The sequence below is a fragment of the Sorghum bicolor genome, chromosome 1 (assembly GCF_000003195.3).
Source record: "Sorghum bicolor cultivar BTx623 chromosome 1, Sorghum_bicolor_NCBIv3, whole genome shotgun sequence".
Taxonomy (NCBI): Eukaryota; Viridiplantae; Streptophyta; class Magnoliopsida; order Poales; family Poaceae; genus Sorghum; species Sorghum bicolor.
In genome coordinates, this window is record NC_012870.2 from 18,727,030 (window position 1) to 18,738,531 (window position 11,502).

At 40.7% G+C, this 11,502-nt stretch overlaps 1 protein-coding gene across 1 annotated transcript; it reads right to left on the reverse strand.

Moving 5' to 3' along the window:
- Positions 176-6,386, reverse strand: LOC8067094 (trafficking protein particle complex subunit 13). The gene is made up of 12 exons (XM_002466954.2): positions 5,933-6,386; positions 5,749-5,833; positions 4,738-4,868; positions 4,541-4,643; positions 4,408-4,422; positions 3,563-3,708; positions 2,927-3,122; positions 2,693-2,767; positions 1,593-1,709; positions 1,090-1,134; positions 765-863; positions 176-575 (listed from the first exon to the last, which is right to left on the reverse strand). The coding sequence occupies exons 1-12, from the start codon at positions 6,283-6,285 to the stop codon at positions 555-557; spliced, it is 1,386 nt and encodes a 461-aa protein (XP_002466999.1). The 5' UTR covers positions 6,286-6,386; the 3' UTR covers positions 176-554.

An 11,502-nucleotide genomic window follows, 5' to 3' on the forward strand; every position in this document is an offset into this window, starting at 1 on the left:
AAGGAGTTGTCTTACTAGTTAGACCAAACAAGCTTGAAGCCACAGCCGCTGCCGCTGCTCTTCAGGCCTCTACCAAGTAGAGTAGTTAGAATTGAAAACGCTGCAGCAAACGGGTCAATATTTTCTCACCTCTCCCATCTATACTAGAACATGGAGGTAACCACATGCAAAACAATACAACCAACCAAAACAATCTTACTTTGCGTTTGCATATTGCATATATTTATGTTGCATAAGACCTAATACAGGCAACCTACTGTAGGAAACCAATTACACCCATAGAGGCAGTTAGCAGAATTGGAGGATCATGTAATGCAATGCATGACATGACTAAAACTAAATGTCTGGAAAGAGTACAAGCGAAATCCTGAGGGGATAAGGAACTCTTATATGACATCCGATAGAAGCCAATTTGACATCAATATGCATTTAATTACAATCGCATGTATCAGTTGTTCAGTGAGCAATATTACATCAGCCAGTGCTTTATGTAAACTATGCAGAGCTCCCATGGTAAGGAAAAGGACATAAAGGCGGGTCCCCATTTGGTGTTGCTATTCTGCATCAACAAAAATCTGAAAGGGGACACCCGACACCATGTAAGCAATCACGCAGAAGGGTTTCAGCAGATTCAACGAAGGAGAGGGGGGGGGGGGGGGGGGGGGTGGTGACAACAGGAAGTGAATTCATACTTAACAATTCAAAGTGCTATTGTGTTAATGCTCAACAGAATAAACATGATTTGATGAAAAGCAGACATTTACCTCTATGTCGGGCAAAGGTTCATAGTACTTCTTTTCCTGCACGGCGTACATTGTAATTCCGGAAATCTTTTGCACTCCAAGCTGGGTGGCTACCATGCTCTGCACCAAGGGTATTCCAAAGATGGTAAAAATGGTCACCTAACTGACCTAAATATCTAGACTTCTGAATTTCAGTAAGCACCCAACTGATCCATAAATACCATCAGTTTTCAAACTAATAAACACAGAAATTGTTGAAATACAATGTAACAACGGGCAGACATTTGATTTTGGAAAGCCAGGAGATATGTACAGAACATAAGTTGAGTCCAAATAACTTCCTCACCAGATTAAATTTCATAGACTCAAAAGCCTCCACCAAAGGTAAAATCTGTGCACAGTTAAAGCAGAAATAAGAAAAGATGCTACAAGCATTATGTTCAATATAAAACAGGGAGAAAAATGTCCCCACTCAAGCTAATAGCTGTCATCAGCTGGTAGTGTCCTCTAATATAATGATTGTTTTTGGCTTTTGAGTATTTGTAACAACTTGTGATAAACAAGTTTAATAATGTGAAATAATTATCATCAGCGTTGGGGGGAAACAAGTTATTATACAAGGCGCACCTACTCTGCACTCCTATGTACTCCCTCTGTTCTAAAAGCTATGTATCTAGATATAGCGTAGTATCTAGGTGCATAACAAAAGCTATGTATTCAGAAAAGCCAAAACGACATAATTTGGAAAGGAAGGAGTAAAAAACATTGTGTTCTAATGAGTTCAACCACCACCTAGTCTAGAGTTGTACCAAGATAGGTATAAAATAACATGCAAGTGAAGCTACCAACCAACTTCTGTGGTCCATTGACTAGAACAGCTCTGTCTTCACCCGACATGCTTGGAGCTAGAAATACTTCAAAAGGGCCCACAGTTTTGTCCGTTTGATTTGTAAGGCACAGATTGACCTGAAGATACTCGCGTATATTAGACAACAGCTGTAGAAATATAAAAAACTAAGAATGTATGGACCTGCAGTATTAAGACAATGATCACATATAACGCAAATGCATCTAATCCACTGGGCAGACAATCATGGATATGCAAAAAGGGGACTATTTCAAGTCCCTTCAAATGGCACTGAAAGTCTGGAACCAACAAAGCCAATGTATGGACCTGCAGTAACTATTGCTGGTTGCCAACTTGCCATACAAATCAAACCATAACAAACTCCTAACTGATTCAACAAGACAACAGTAAATACCCAGGGCAAGTGCTAAGGCTGTAATACATATACACACCACTGCACTTCTAACAATATTGCTAGGAAGCAGACAACTGTGGCTTCATCCAGAAAAATAGGAGTAATAGCAAAAACAGGATTGGATCCAGGGACCATGAGGCCGAACACCAACATCAACCTTGTGGTAATGAAAAGGAAATGAGAAGACAATACAAGTAAACTTAAAAGTGGGATGAATTGAAAGGGGCAAAATAGCGAAGGAAAAGAATTCTTGATGTCCTACTGCATAGCTTGCCTGCTGGAAGGTAAAGTATGGTACAGTGGCAATTAATTGTGAAAATATTAACGTGAAAATTTATTCAGATCGGATTAACTATATAACAAGAAGCTGGATAACAGGATAAGCTAAGAGCATAAGAGGATCTAGCTAGTAGCTACATTAGAACAGGAGGACAAGAAAGGAATTCAGGCGTCACTGACCTATCCACCTAATATTTTCTTGAAAACACTGGACAAGAGAATACAAAAACAGATATCTTCCAATTTAGTTCTTAAAGAACACAAGAATCTGAAAAGGACCCCCTCAGTAAAGGAAAATAAATCGTTGCCAAAGTAAATTTATCATGCATGAAATTGCATGAGATGACTATCTCAGCAATAGTAATAGTATGCCCAATCTTAGAAGAAATACCAATCAGGATTGTTTACCATGAATGCTCTTTCCACATATATGATAGGTGGAACTTTCACAGCACGGAGATCAACATCTTTGCTTGCAGTCGGCTGCCAGAAAAAAGACTTGCAAATATTAAATGCAATGGAAGCAATTCAATAATAAGGGAGCAAAAAGATAACCTTAGGCTCAATATCACAGTAATTAAGAACAGAAAAGTTCAACACAAAATATAAGATAATTAAATCAGAAGCAGGAATGTCACTAACAGTGCTATGAATGTTCTGAGTCTGCAAACGGCCTGGTTCACCCAGGTTCGTACGCCATGTTATCTGAAATTTACCAAGTATACTGCTTCCCTCGGACTTTGTTTGACCGGCTTCATCAGATGATGATCTTAGCTGATAAAGGTAATTGTATATTCCTCCCCCCGCTCTGATGAGGATCGGTTGTTTACAGAGGTCCCTGCATGAGAATGGAACCCAGACCAGATATTTGGCATAGTCAACCATCCATTTCATTCACATATTAAATTGCAACAGATAAAATGCCAGTATATTAGGGACATATGTGCCACTCAGCATGCTCGCATAACCAAAGAGTGTTCTTATAAAAATCAAATGTACTCCCTCCGGTCCATTTTATCTGGCGCACACGTATATCAAGATTCAAACTTTAAAAACTTTGACCAATAATTAGGCTAATAATTTTTAACTATTATAATACAAACTTTATATGATTAGATTTGTAGGGAATTATACTATCCAATGATTATAAGTTTATAAGCATAAACAATATAATATAAAGTAAATGAATGGTCAAAGTGTAATCTAGGAGACCGTGCCATTCTAAGTTGCGCTAGATAAAATGGACTAGAGGGAGTAGTCTTTAAGCGCTTGAATTACCCTATTGCAGACTTCACTGCTGAGGGATGTTCATCAGCCTCCAATCTTGTAGCACTCCATTGTTGGGCAGGCTCAAAATCAACTTGATCCATGTAAAGATTAGATTTTGTATGGTTCTCTATGCAGGCTTCCAGATATGTGATGTCCTGTCAGCATGGGCTAACTATATAGAGTTGAAGACTTCCATGGTGAATCAACAGGTGTGCAACAAGTGAATAAACAACAACCACTACATGTTTTTTGAAATATATCTGCTTTCTTGATGGAAACTATAATTTGTTAAAAACAGAATGCAGATAAACTAAAGTTGAAATGAGGCTTCTGCATTTGTTAAGAAATTCAAGTTGGCTAAGGCAAATGTGAAGATTCATTATATGAAAAGCCTAAAGCACTGTATTGACAACTACAGAAGCACAACAAATGGGATGGTAAGAAAAAAAAACTAGATCAACCTAGGAGGATATAGGTGGCTTTTATATTAAGAAGAAAACAGGCACCCAAAGTCGCCTCGATGAGGACTTGAACCTGGGTGATCTGAGTGTGCATCCACACCCTTAATCACTGAGTTAGCTCAGCTTCCATGGGATGGCAAGAAATACTAAAGAAAATCTTGGTAAATATTATTAAGAAAAAAATAGGAGAGCTGTTAGTTCATACAACAAAACATAAGCATCTATATGAAACACAAAAACTACTTACCTAATCACAAATCATTTTTTAAGTTATAATTGTCAATCTATAATGACCTTGAATATACACCTGTTAAGATTTCTAAAGATGGCATCTACAACTAACCAAAGAACCAACAATTGTTGTTTACACTTGCACATCAACAGGTGACCTACCTTGATGGTGCGAACCTGAAAAAGAAAAGGATGTACACAAATTATGATAAGACTTCTGTATAATCTTGGTCCGCTTCTTCTATCAACTACGAGATTAGATTAGAAGGTAGAAAGTAGAATGAAAACTGGTTACCTTTGTCCTAACAGATAATGGGTTTGAAACAGAGAACTTAAAGAACTGGGGAAGATATTTACGCTCTCCATCACCATCATTATATAAAGCAGTACATACAAGCCTGGATTCAATTACTAAATGAGCAAATCAACAAAAAGGATTGTTTTTAGCAAAGGAATAATATATGAATAATATTAAAATGAAAAGGAACATACGTATGTGCTCCTAGTTCTTTGACATCATGCTCCACGATGAAATCATATCTACCCCCTGATCTAATTGACTCGACAGGGGACTTTGATGTATCCAGAAGAAGTATTCTCTGTCTCTCTGTTTGTATTTCCGCCTAGTGTAAGTAAGGTACCAGTCAAACTTTATGTTGAAATAAGCAGCAGTAAATGCATCTAGCATTAGATATTTAAAAAGAGGGAGAATACATACATTTTTCTAGTCTATCCACACTGAGAAAAAACATTATGGATATTGATGAAAGTAAGGAACTAAGGATTTGGCTGCAATGATTATATCAATGCAAATTATTTTATTTCAAATATGTCCACAAATTATCATTGAAAAAACATATAGAACTTTATAGTTTACAAGCATCCATAAATAGCATAAAGTAATAATTTATGAATCAAACAAGGTGAGATATGCTTAAAAAGGATTCTTGATCATAAGGGGCATGAAATTGCACAAATATTAGTTTCCCATGTATCCATCAGATGGTTGATTGCTTTACTAGCTCACGACTCATATGTATACAAAAATGTTGCCCTACTGAATCCAGTTATAGCTTGTAAACCTCAAGGTAACTGTGTACCACAAGTTTTGACATATAGAGAAACTTGCCAATGCATCATCAGAACTATACTTATTCCAGCAGAAAATGAATAGACCATCTGGAATAAATTCTTAACTAAATTTCTTACTGAATTTATAATCATTTCAACTGATTGTACTTACCAAGTGCACTGACTAATCTAGTGACTGATGATCCAAACTTTGGCTCATGACATAATGACAACAAGCACCAGTGCAGCACCACTCATATTGGATCCAACACTAGAACAAATGCAGTAACCTAGACGTTTAATCAGCTGTAATCGCACTTATCAGTTATCACTAATCACTAACGAATTTAATCCAGTTTGCCAGAATGACCCAAGAGTTCAAATGCATTTTTAAATTTGTCAGATAAAAAGAGGTTTCGCTCGATAGAACACCTTGATGACGACGTCCCTGGCCTCAAAGCTGGAGCTATTGTTGATGCTGATGTAACTGCAGAAGGTCTCGCCCAAATAGATCGCACTAGCCACGCACACACAAGAACAACACCAAAATCAGCGATCGCTGCACTGGAGCAGGACAGGACACCGGAATCATGATTTGGGAGGGGGAGAAGCGAACCCGAACGACTGGGGCAGGACGAGGAGGCCCGGCAGAGCGAGTGCGTCGGCTGGGTCGCGGAGGAGGAAGCGGTCGCGGAAGGTGAAGTCTCCAGGGACGGCGGTGGCGGAGTCCGAAGGGTGGAGAAGACCGTCGAGGAAGTTGGCGGCGGCGGACGGGTCGGAGCCGGTGAGCGCGTCCTCAGGGAGGAAGACGTCGCGTGGGTCGAAGCGGAGCAGCGCGGCCAGGTCTGGCTGGAGTGAGGGGCGAGACAGCCGCATCACGCGGAACGCCAGAGAGTGGTTCTGCTGCTGCTGCTGCACCGCCGCAGCGGGAGAAGGAGGCTGCACGCCGCCGGCGTAAGGCGAAGCCATCGCCGGAGCTGGGTGAGAGGAGAGATCTGGAGTTCTGGACCCTGCTTGGTCTCGTTCGGTCCGGGAGTCTGCGCGCTCGCGGCAGCCGAGCTGAACCTCGAAGTGTTAATAAAATGGACGGCTCTGATTCGATCGCTCTCAAATTGGAGCGTGATGAACTCTTTGGGCATCCTATTTAGATGTGCCAAGTAGTTAAATCTCTACATAGTTTTGATCGCCGGAAAACTGACGAAGAGCCTTCCGCAAGAATGAATTCCAAAAATCAGTTCATTTTTCACAGAAAAAATTCTTGTATTTCAAAAAGACCGAAGCCATATACACAACTGGACTTTTACTTATGATGTCTCAAAAGTATCTATAGCAGGCTACTAACAGCTACAAGGCTTGCAAATGAAGCGTGTCTACAGTTATGCAACGAGAAGCGCAAAATTCCTCGGATGGAGTCGTTGTCATTTCATACATCTTATTACAAGCCTTTTTCTTTTTCTAGTTCGAAAATGGCAATGACAATTTATCATGAAGTGCAAACCAAATTAATTTTCTCAAAATCCTTCCAAGGGAGTACGCTCCTATCTCTCACAAATCTGCATGATGTTTCTAGAGGTACAGAAGGGTGCCTATGCTGACTAATAACCATATTCCATGATTTGCCTTCAGCTAGAAGATGCTCTCACAGAATCCCTAATCAAAGTTCCATTGAGCCACAGGCATGTGCTGAAACTTCCATGAAAAATAATAATGACATGTGCAAAGTATAAATTGCTATGTAAAAAACATGGCATGGAAATTCTCTGTAAAGGACCACAGGTGTATGAACAATGTGGTGCTACATAATAAAGTGGCGGATCTATAGGGTATGCCGCTACGAGCCCAAAAAACCTTACTGTATCCGTACATATTTTTGAAAAAAGAAAAAGAAAAATATTACCTGAACGCTCGCCCATTGGTCGCTGGCTCGCTCGCAATATGTCCCCACGGCCCGAGTGGGAGGCCATGACCGCGTGATGGGAGGCCCACGCGGCCCAATGCGGGCACAACTACATTCATGTCTTGCCATTATGGTTCTACAAGTCAGTCAATATGTTACCCACGTGGCCACGACATATCGTTGCGTTGCCTGATGTGGCAGAACCTCCTGAATTAAGTGGCCCACATGCACACATCATTGTCCCAAAGACTTCTGATCGACGTGCACGAGTTCCAAATGACTCAAGAAGTCTGTCGGGTGTCCTCGGGAAACCCGAATCATCCACGTAACATTCTTTTCAGGAATTCCCTCATCAAGCATCACAGTATTACAACATTTCATAGATAAGAGAAATCAGAGTAAAAGCGGAAAGGTTACATAACGTAGATTGAAACTTAAGTTCATAGTTTACAAACCATAAGTATTTGATACATAAAAGCTTCGGAACTTTATATTACATAAACCATAGATCACACAACGAATTTTACTTGCCCAAAGTCACTCATCAAATTCATCATCATCATAACTCTCCTCCACAAGAGTAAAGTAACCATGACCATCAAAAGGATTATCAAAGGGTTCACCTGCAACAGGGGTTAATAAACCCTGAGTACAAAAGTACTCAACAAGACTTAACCGACTAATAAAGAGGTGGAGACTCAGGTATGCAGGCTATAGGGGTTTAAGGTAAAGCTTTATCAAGATCAAGTATTTCTTTTGCATAAAAGCTTACTAAGAGTAAAGCCTACTTTCAAATTTTAACTCAAGATTATCACTTATAACTAGCCAAGATCATTATCCAACTTTCATAAACAAATCACCTCTTTCTTATACCAAAGATTCACTTATTACTACGATGATGGGGTGAGGATTGAGGCTCCATATCCGAGGAAACACGGCGATTCGAATCGATTAAACCCAGCTGGGGATTCAGTACCACACGACATATGTAGAACTTAATCTTGCATATGTCAACCTTTTCTATAGATCCTCCCATACAAGAACGGGTCCAGCGTCACCCGAGAGTACAGTACACCACCATCCTACAGTCAATCTAGATGTTTCCCGGTCATCTCAGATCCGTAAGGTGGGTACACGCTACTCTCGCCATCTCTCCACTCCCAGTACGCGGTTAGCCGTTCTCAAGTATTGGAATAGCTATAGGTAAGGCTTACCAGCGCATGTGGGCTGTACTCAAAGGTCTCAATCACAACAGGCCAACAACGGTACGGTCCTTAATCGACACAGTTGGAGACACTACTTTAAGACTCCATTCTTAAAGCAAGTCCACCAACCGGTCTCAAATTGAAACATTATTGACCATAAAAGTATGCCACAACAACCCTTCAAACTTTCTCATTTGAAAACCTATCTAATAAGCAGGGCTAAGCATACTAAGCATTTTCATAAAGCAAGTACCAAGGTTAATATTGAAATCATCAAGGTAGATAATGCAGCAAATAGGATTCACTCAACTCCTATTCACCTAATGCATCATATTAACTCAAGTGATATAAATAACTTTATGAAAATACAAGGATAGGGTTTAATGTCCGGGGCTTGCCTTGACCGGAAGGGACGTTCGACAATTCAGCAAAACCCGCAGGATCCACAAACTCGGAAGCAACCCACTGAGGATCAGATTCTTCCGGAGTGTATTCTATACGTAAAAGTGCATATGCATGATTATGATACACTCATGGCATGATAAAGACAGGTTACATGTTCTTGGATGACAACAACAAACATGACTACCTCGAGTACAATTTACCTTCATGGTAAAGAAATGAACTAATCTAGCTATCAAAGCATGGGTTATTATTAAATCAATTTTATTATTTTTATTAAACAATGTTGTGAATCCATCATACCACAAAGATCATTTATATGAAAATAAACCATAACCAGGGAGTATATTATGTTAAGTAACCACTGGTTGTCAATCAATCCAAAATATCACACAAAGCCTAAAGGAATAATTATTTCTATTTCTTTTATAATTATTTTAAATAGCTTTATTAAGAGACAGAGCATACTTTATCAAACAGAGTTGAAATTATTCTTGAAGCTAGATAATAGTAACATAAAATCACATATTAAATTTCATGATTTTTGGATATACCCATAATTTACTAAAAATCATGGAAGGTTTATTCATTAATAAACAGAGGCAATTTATGTATACCTGAAAATTACCAGAAAACAAAACCTAACATTTTTATTATGCTCTATCCATTTTATGGAAGCTATACAAAAATTTTCACAATTTTTGAACCAGCACATGATTTAATACATAAAATCAAACATAACTCAAAAACTGCAGAAAAAGAAAAAGAAAACGCTACTGTGCCACTGCGGCCCAGAAGCTCGGCCCAGGCTCACGCGAAGACTTGGCCCAGCCGGCCTCCCCCCGCGCGCGCTGACGGTTTAGCAGAAAAGCCCTCGGCTTTCTTTGAAACCAACCCGCAGACCAGCCAACTATTCACATGAGTCTACGGCTTTGCAAACAAACCCCTCCCCTTTCTCATCTTTACAACCACGAGGTCCCCGACGCCCCGGCCGTCCAGAACGCGACACCGCGCGGCGGCGCGGCTTACGCCGGCCAACTCCGGCCACCCCGAACCAAACGGAGGCGAGCACAAGCACCAGCAAGCAACCCGCAACCGAAAGAGCCAGAAAACCCTAACTCTACTGTTCTAGCGAACTCTGGCCACGAGCGGCGGCAGACATGGCCGCGGCGGTGCCCACCCGATGGCTCTAGACCGGTAGAGATAGGAATAAGAGGTCAGGAAGCATCGGCGTCTCACCCTGGGTGTGCTGACACAGATAGAAGGAGCGGAGAACAACCGGGTGATACTCGCCCACGCGACCAGTGACTCCGGCGGCGAGCTCCGACGAAGAAGAAGATGTCCCGGTGACAGCTGCGAAGCAAAGGAGAAAAGAGCGAGCCGATGAGCATCACAAGGTCATGACGAAGCAAAGACGAGAGAAAGAGAGAGCAGAAAGTTGCCCGGATGGGCTGACCACGACGAGCTTGACCACGGTGGCGCTCTGTCGCCGGCGGAAAGGAGAATGGTGAATTCCGGTGCTCTGGTGCGAATGAGGAAAGAAGGGTGGGTTCTGGAGATGCGCAAGGAAGTAACGAAGATATGCCCACGGTGAATTTAGATATGGATCAACCGTGGCGGTGAATTTTGGATTGGAGTGGAAAGCTGTCTGTCGGTGCTCCGGTGGCAATCGACGTCGGTGAGCGCGAAAGGAAAGGACACGTCGCGCTCCACTTCGCCAGCAGCTGCTTCACCTTGCCACGGACGCGAGCACGTGCTTGGACGAGGTGAAACGGTGGTTCACGCGCTGGCAAACGCCGATCAACGCTCGGCTGTCCACCGCCATGAACAGGGCTAGAACTTATCCCCCCCTTCCCCATTTACCCCTTTCTGTCTTTTTGCAAAAATCGACCAAAAGTTGAACTGAAGTCAAATTTTCACCAAAAAGAAACTTGTGCAAAATTTTGTGAGCTACAAAACATATTTAGGTGTCCCAAGCTGATTCTGAGTGGAAACTAGCCAATTTGGCCAAACAGTTTTGAAATTCAAACTCAATTCAAAGAAATTCTAAATTTTTGAATTGGGGCAAATCAGAAATTCCAAAATTACTTTTGATTTTTCATAACAACTTGAAAAACTACCAACATGAAAGTTGTTCAACTTTTCAAGCTCTACAACTTTCATGTTGACCACTTTTCAAAATTCCAAATAAATTTTGAATTGGAGATTCAATTTAGAAAAGGGGACACTTTCCGGAAATCTGTATTTTCAAAATTACTTTGAATTTGGTACTGAAACTTTGAAAACTCAAAACATCAAAGTTGTACATCTTGACCAGATCTACAACTTTGCTTTTGGACTCAACTTCAAATTGTGCTTGGTTTTTGAATTGCACAAAAAGGGGCAAATCTAGGGTTTTTAAACTAGGGTTTCCCCCCTAAGCTTCTCGGAAAACTTCCACCCAAGGTTTTTAAACTCCAAAACAAGCATCCAAACATAAATTAAACACACTTTAAATTCCTAAACACATTCATCCAAATTAAACTTATTTTAAGTTAATGCATCAGGGTTTACTTAACAATAAACTATGCAATGCTCATGATGACATGTCATGTTTTAGTTCACTTAACACGAGAGTGTTACAGCTCTTTCCCCCTTAAAGAAATCTCGTCCCGAGATTTGACTTGAAGGCTAACTAATGGA

Bases quoted from the DNA above. Each gene is read 5' to 3' on its own strand.
- LOC8067094 (XM_002466954.2), bottom strand. From the start codon at position 6,285: ATGGCTTCGCCTTACGCCGGCGGCGTGCAGCCTCCTTCTCCCGCTGCG. The intron at 3,123-3,562 runs GTAATTCAAGCG...ATTCTCATGCAG, and splicing joins GCAGTGAAGTCTGCAATAGG to GGACCTCTGTAAACAACCGA. The intron at 576-764 runs GTAAATGTCTGC...GTCCCCTTTCAG, and splicing joins AACCTTTGCCCGACATAGAG to ATTTTTGTTGATGCAGAATA.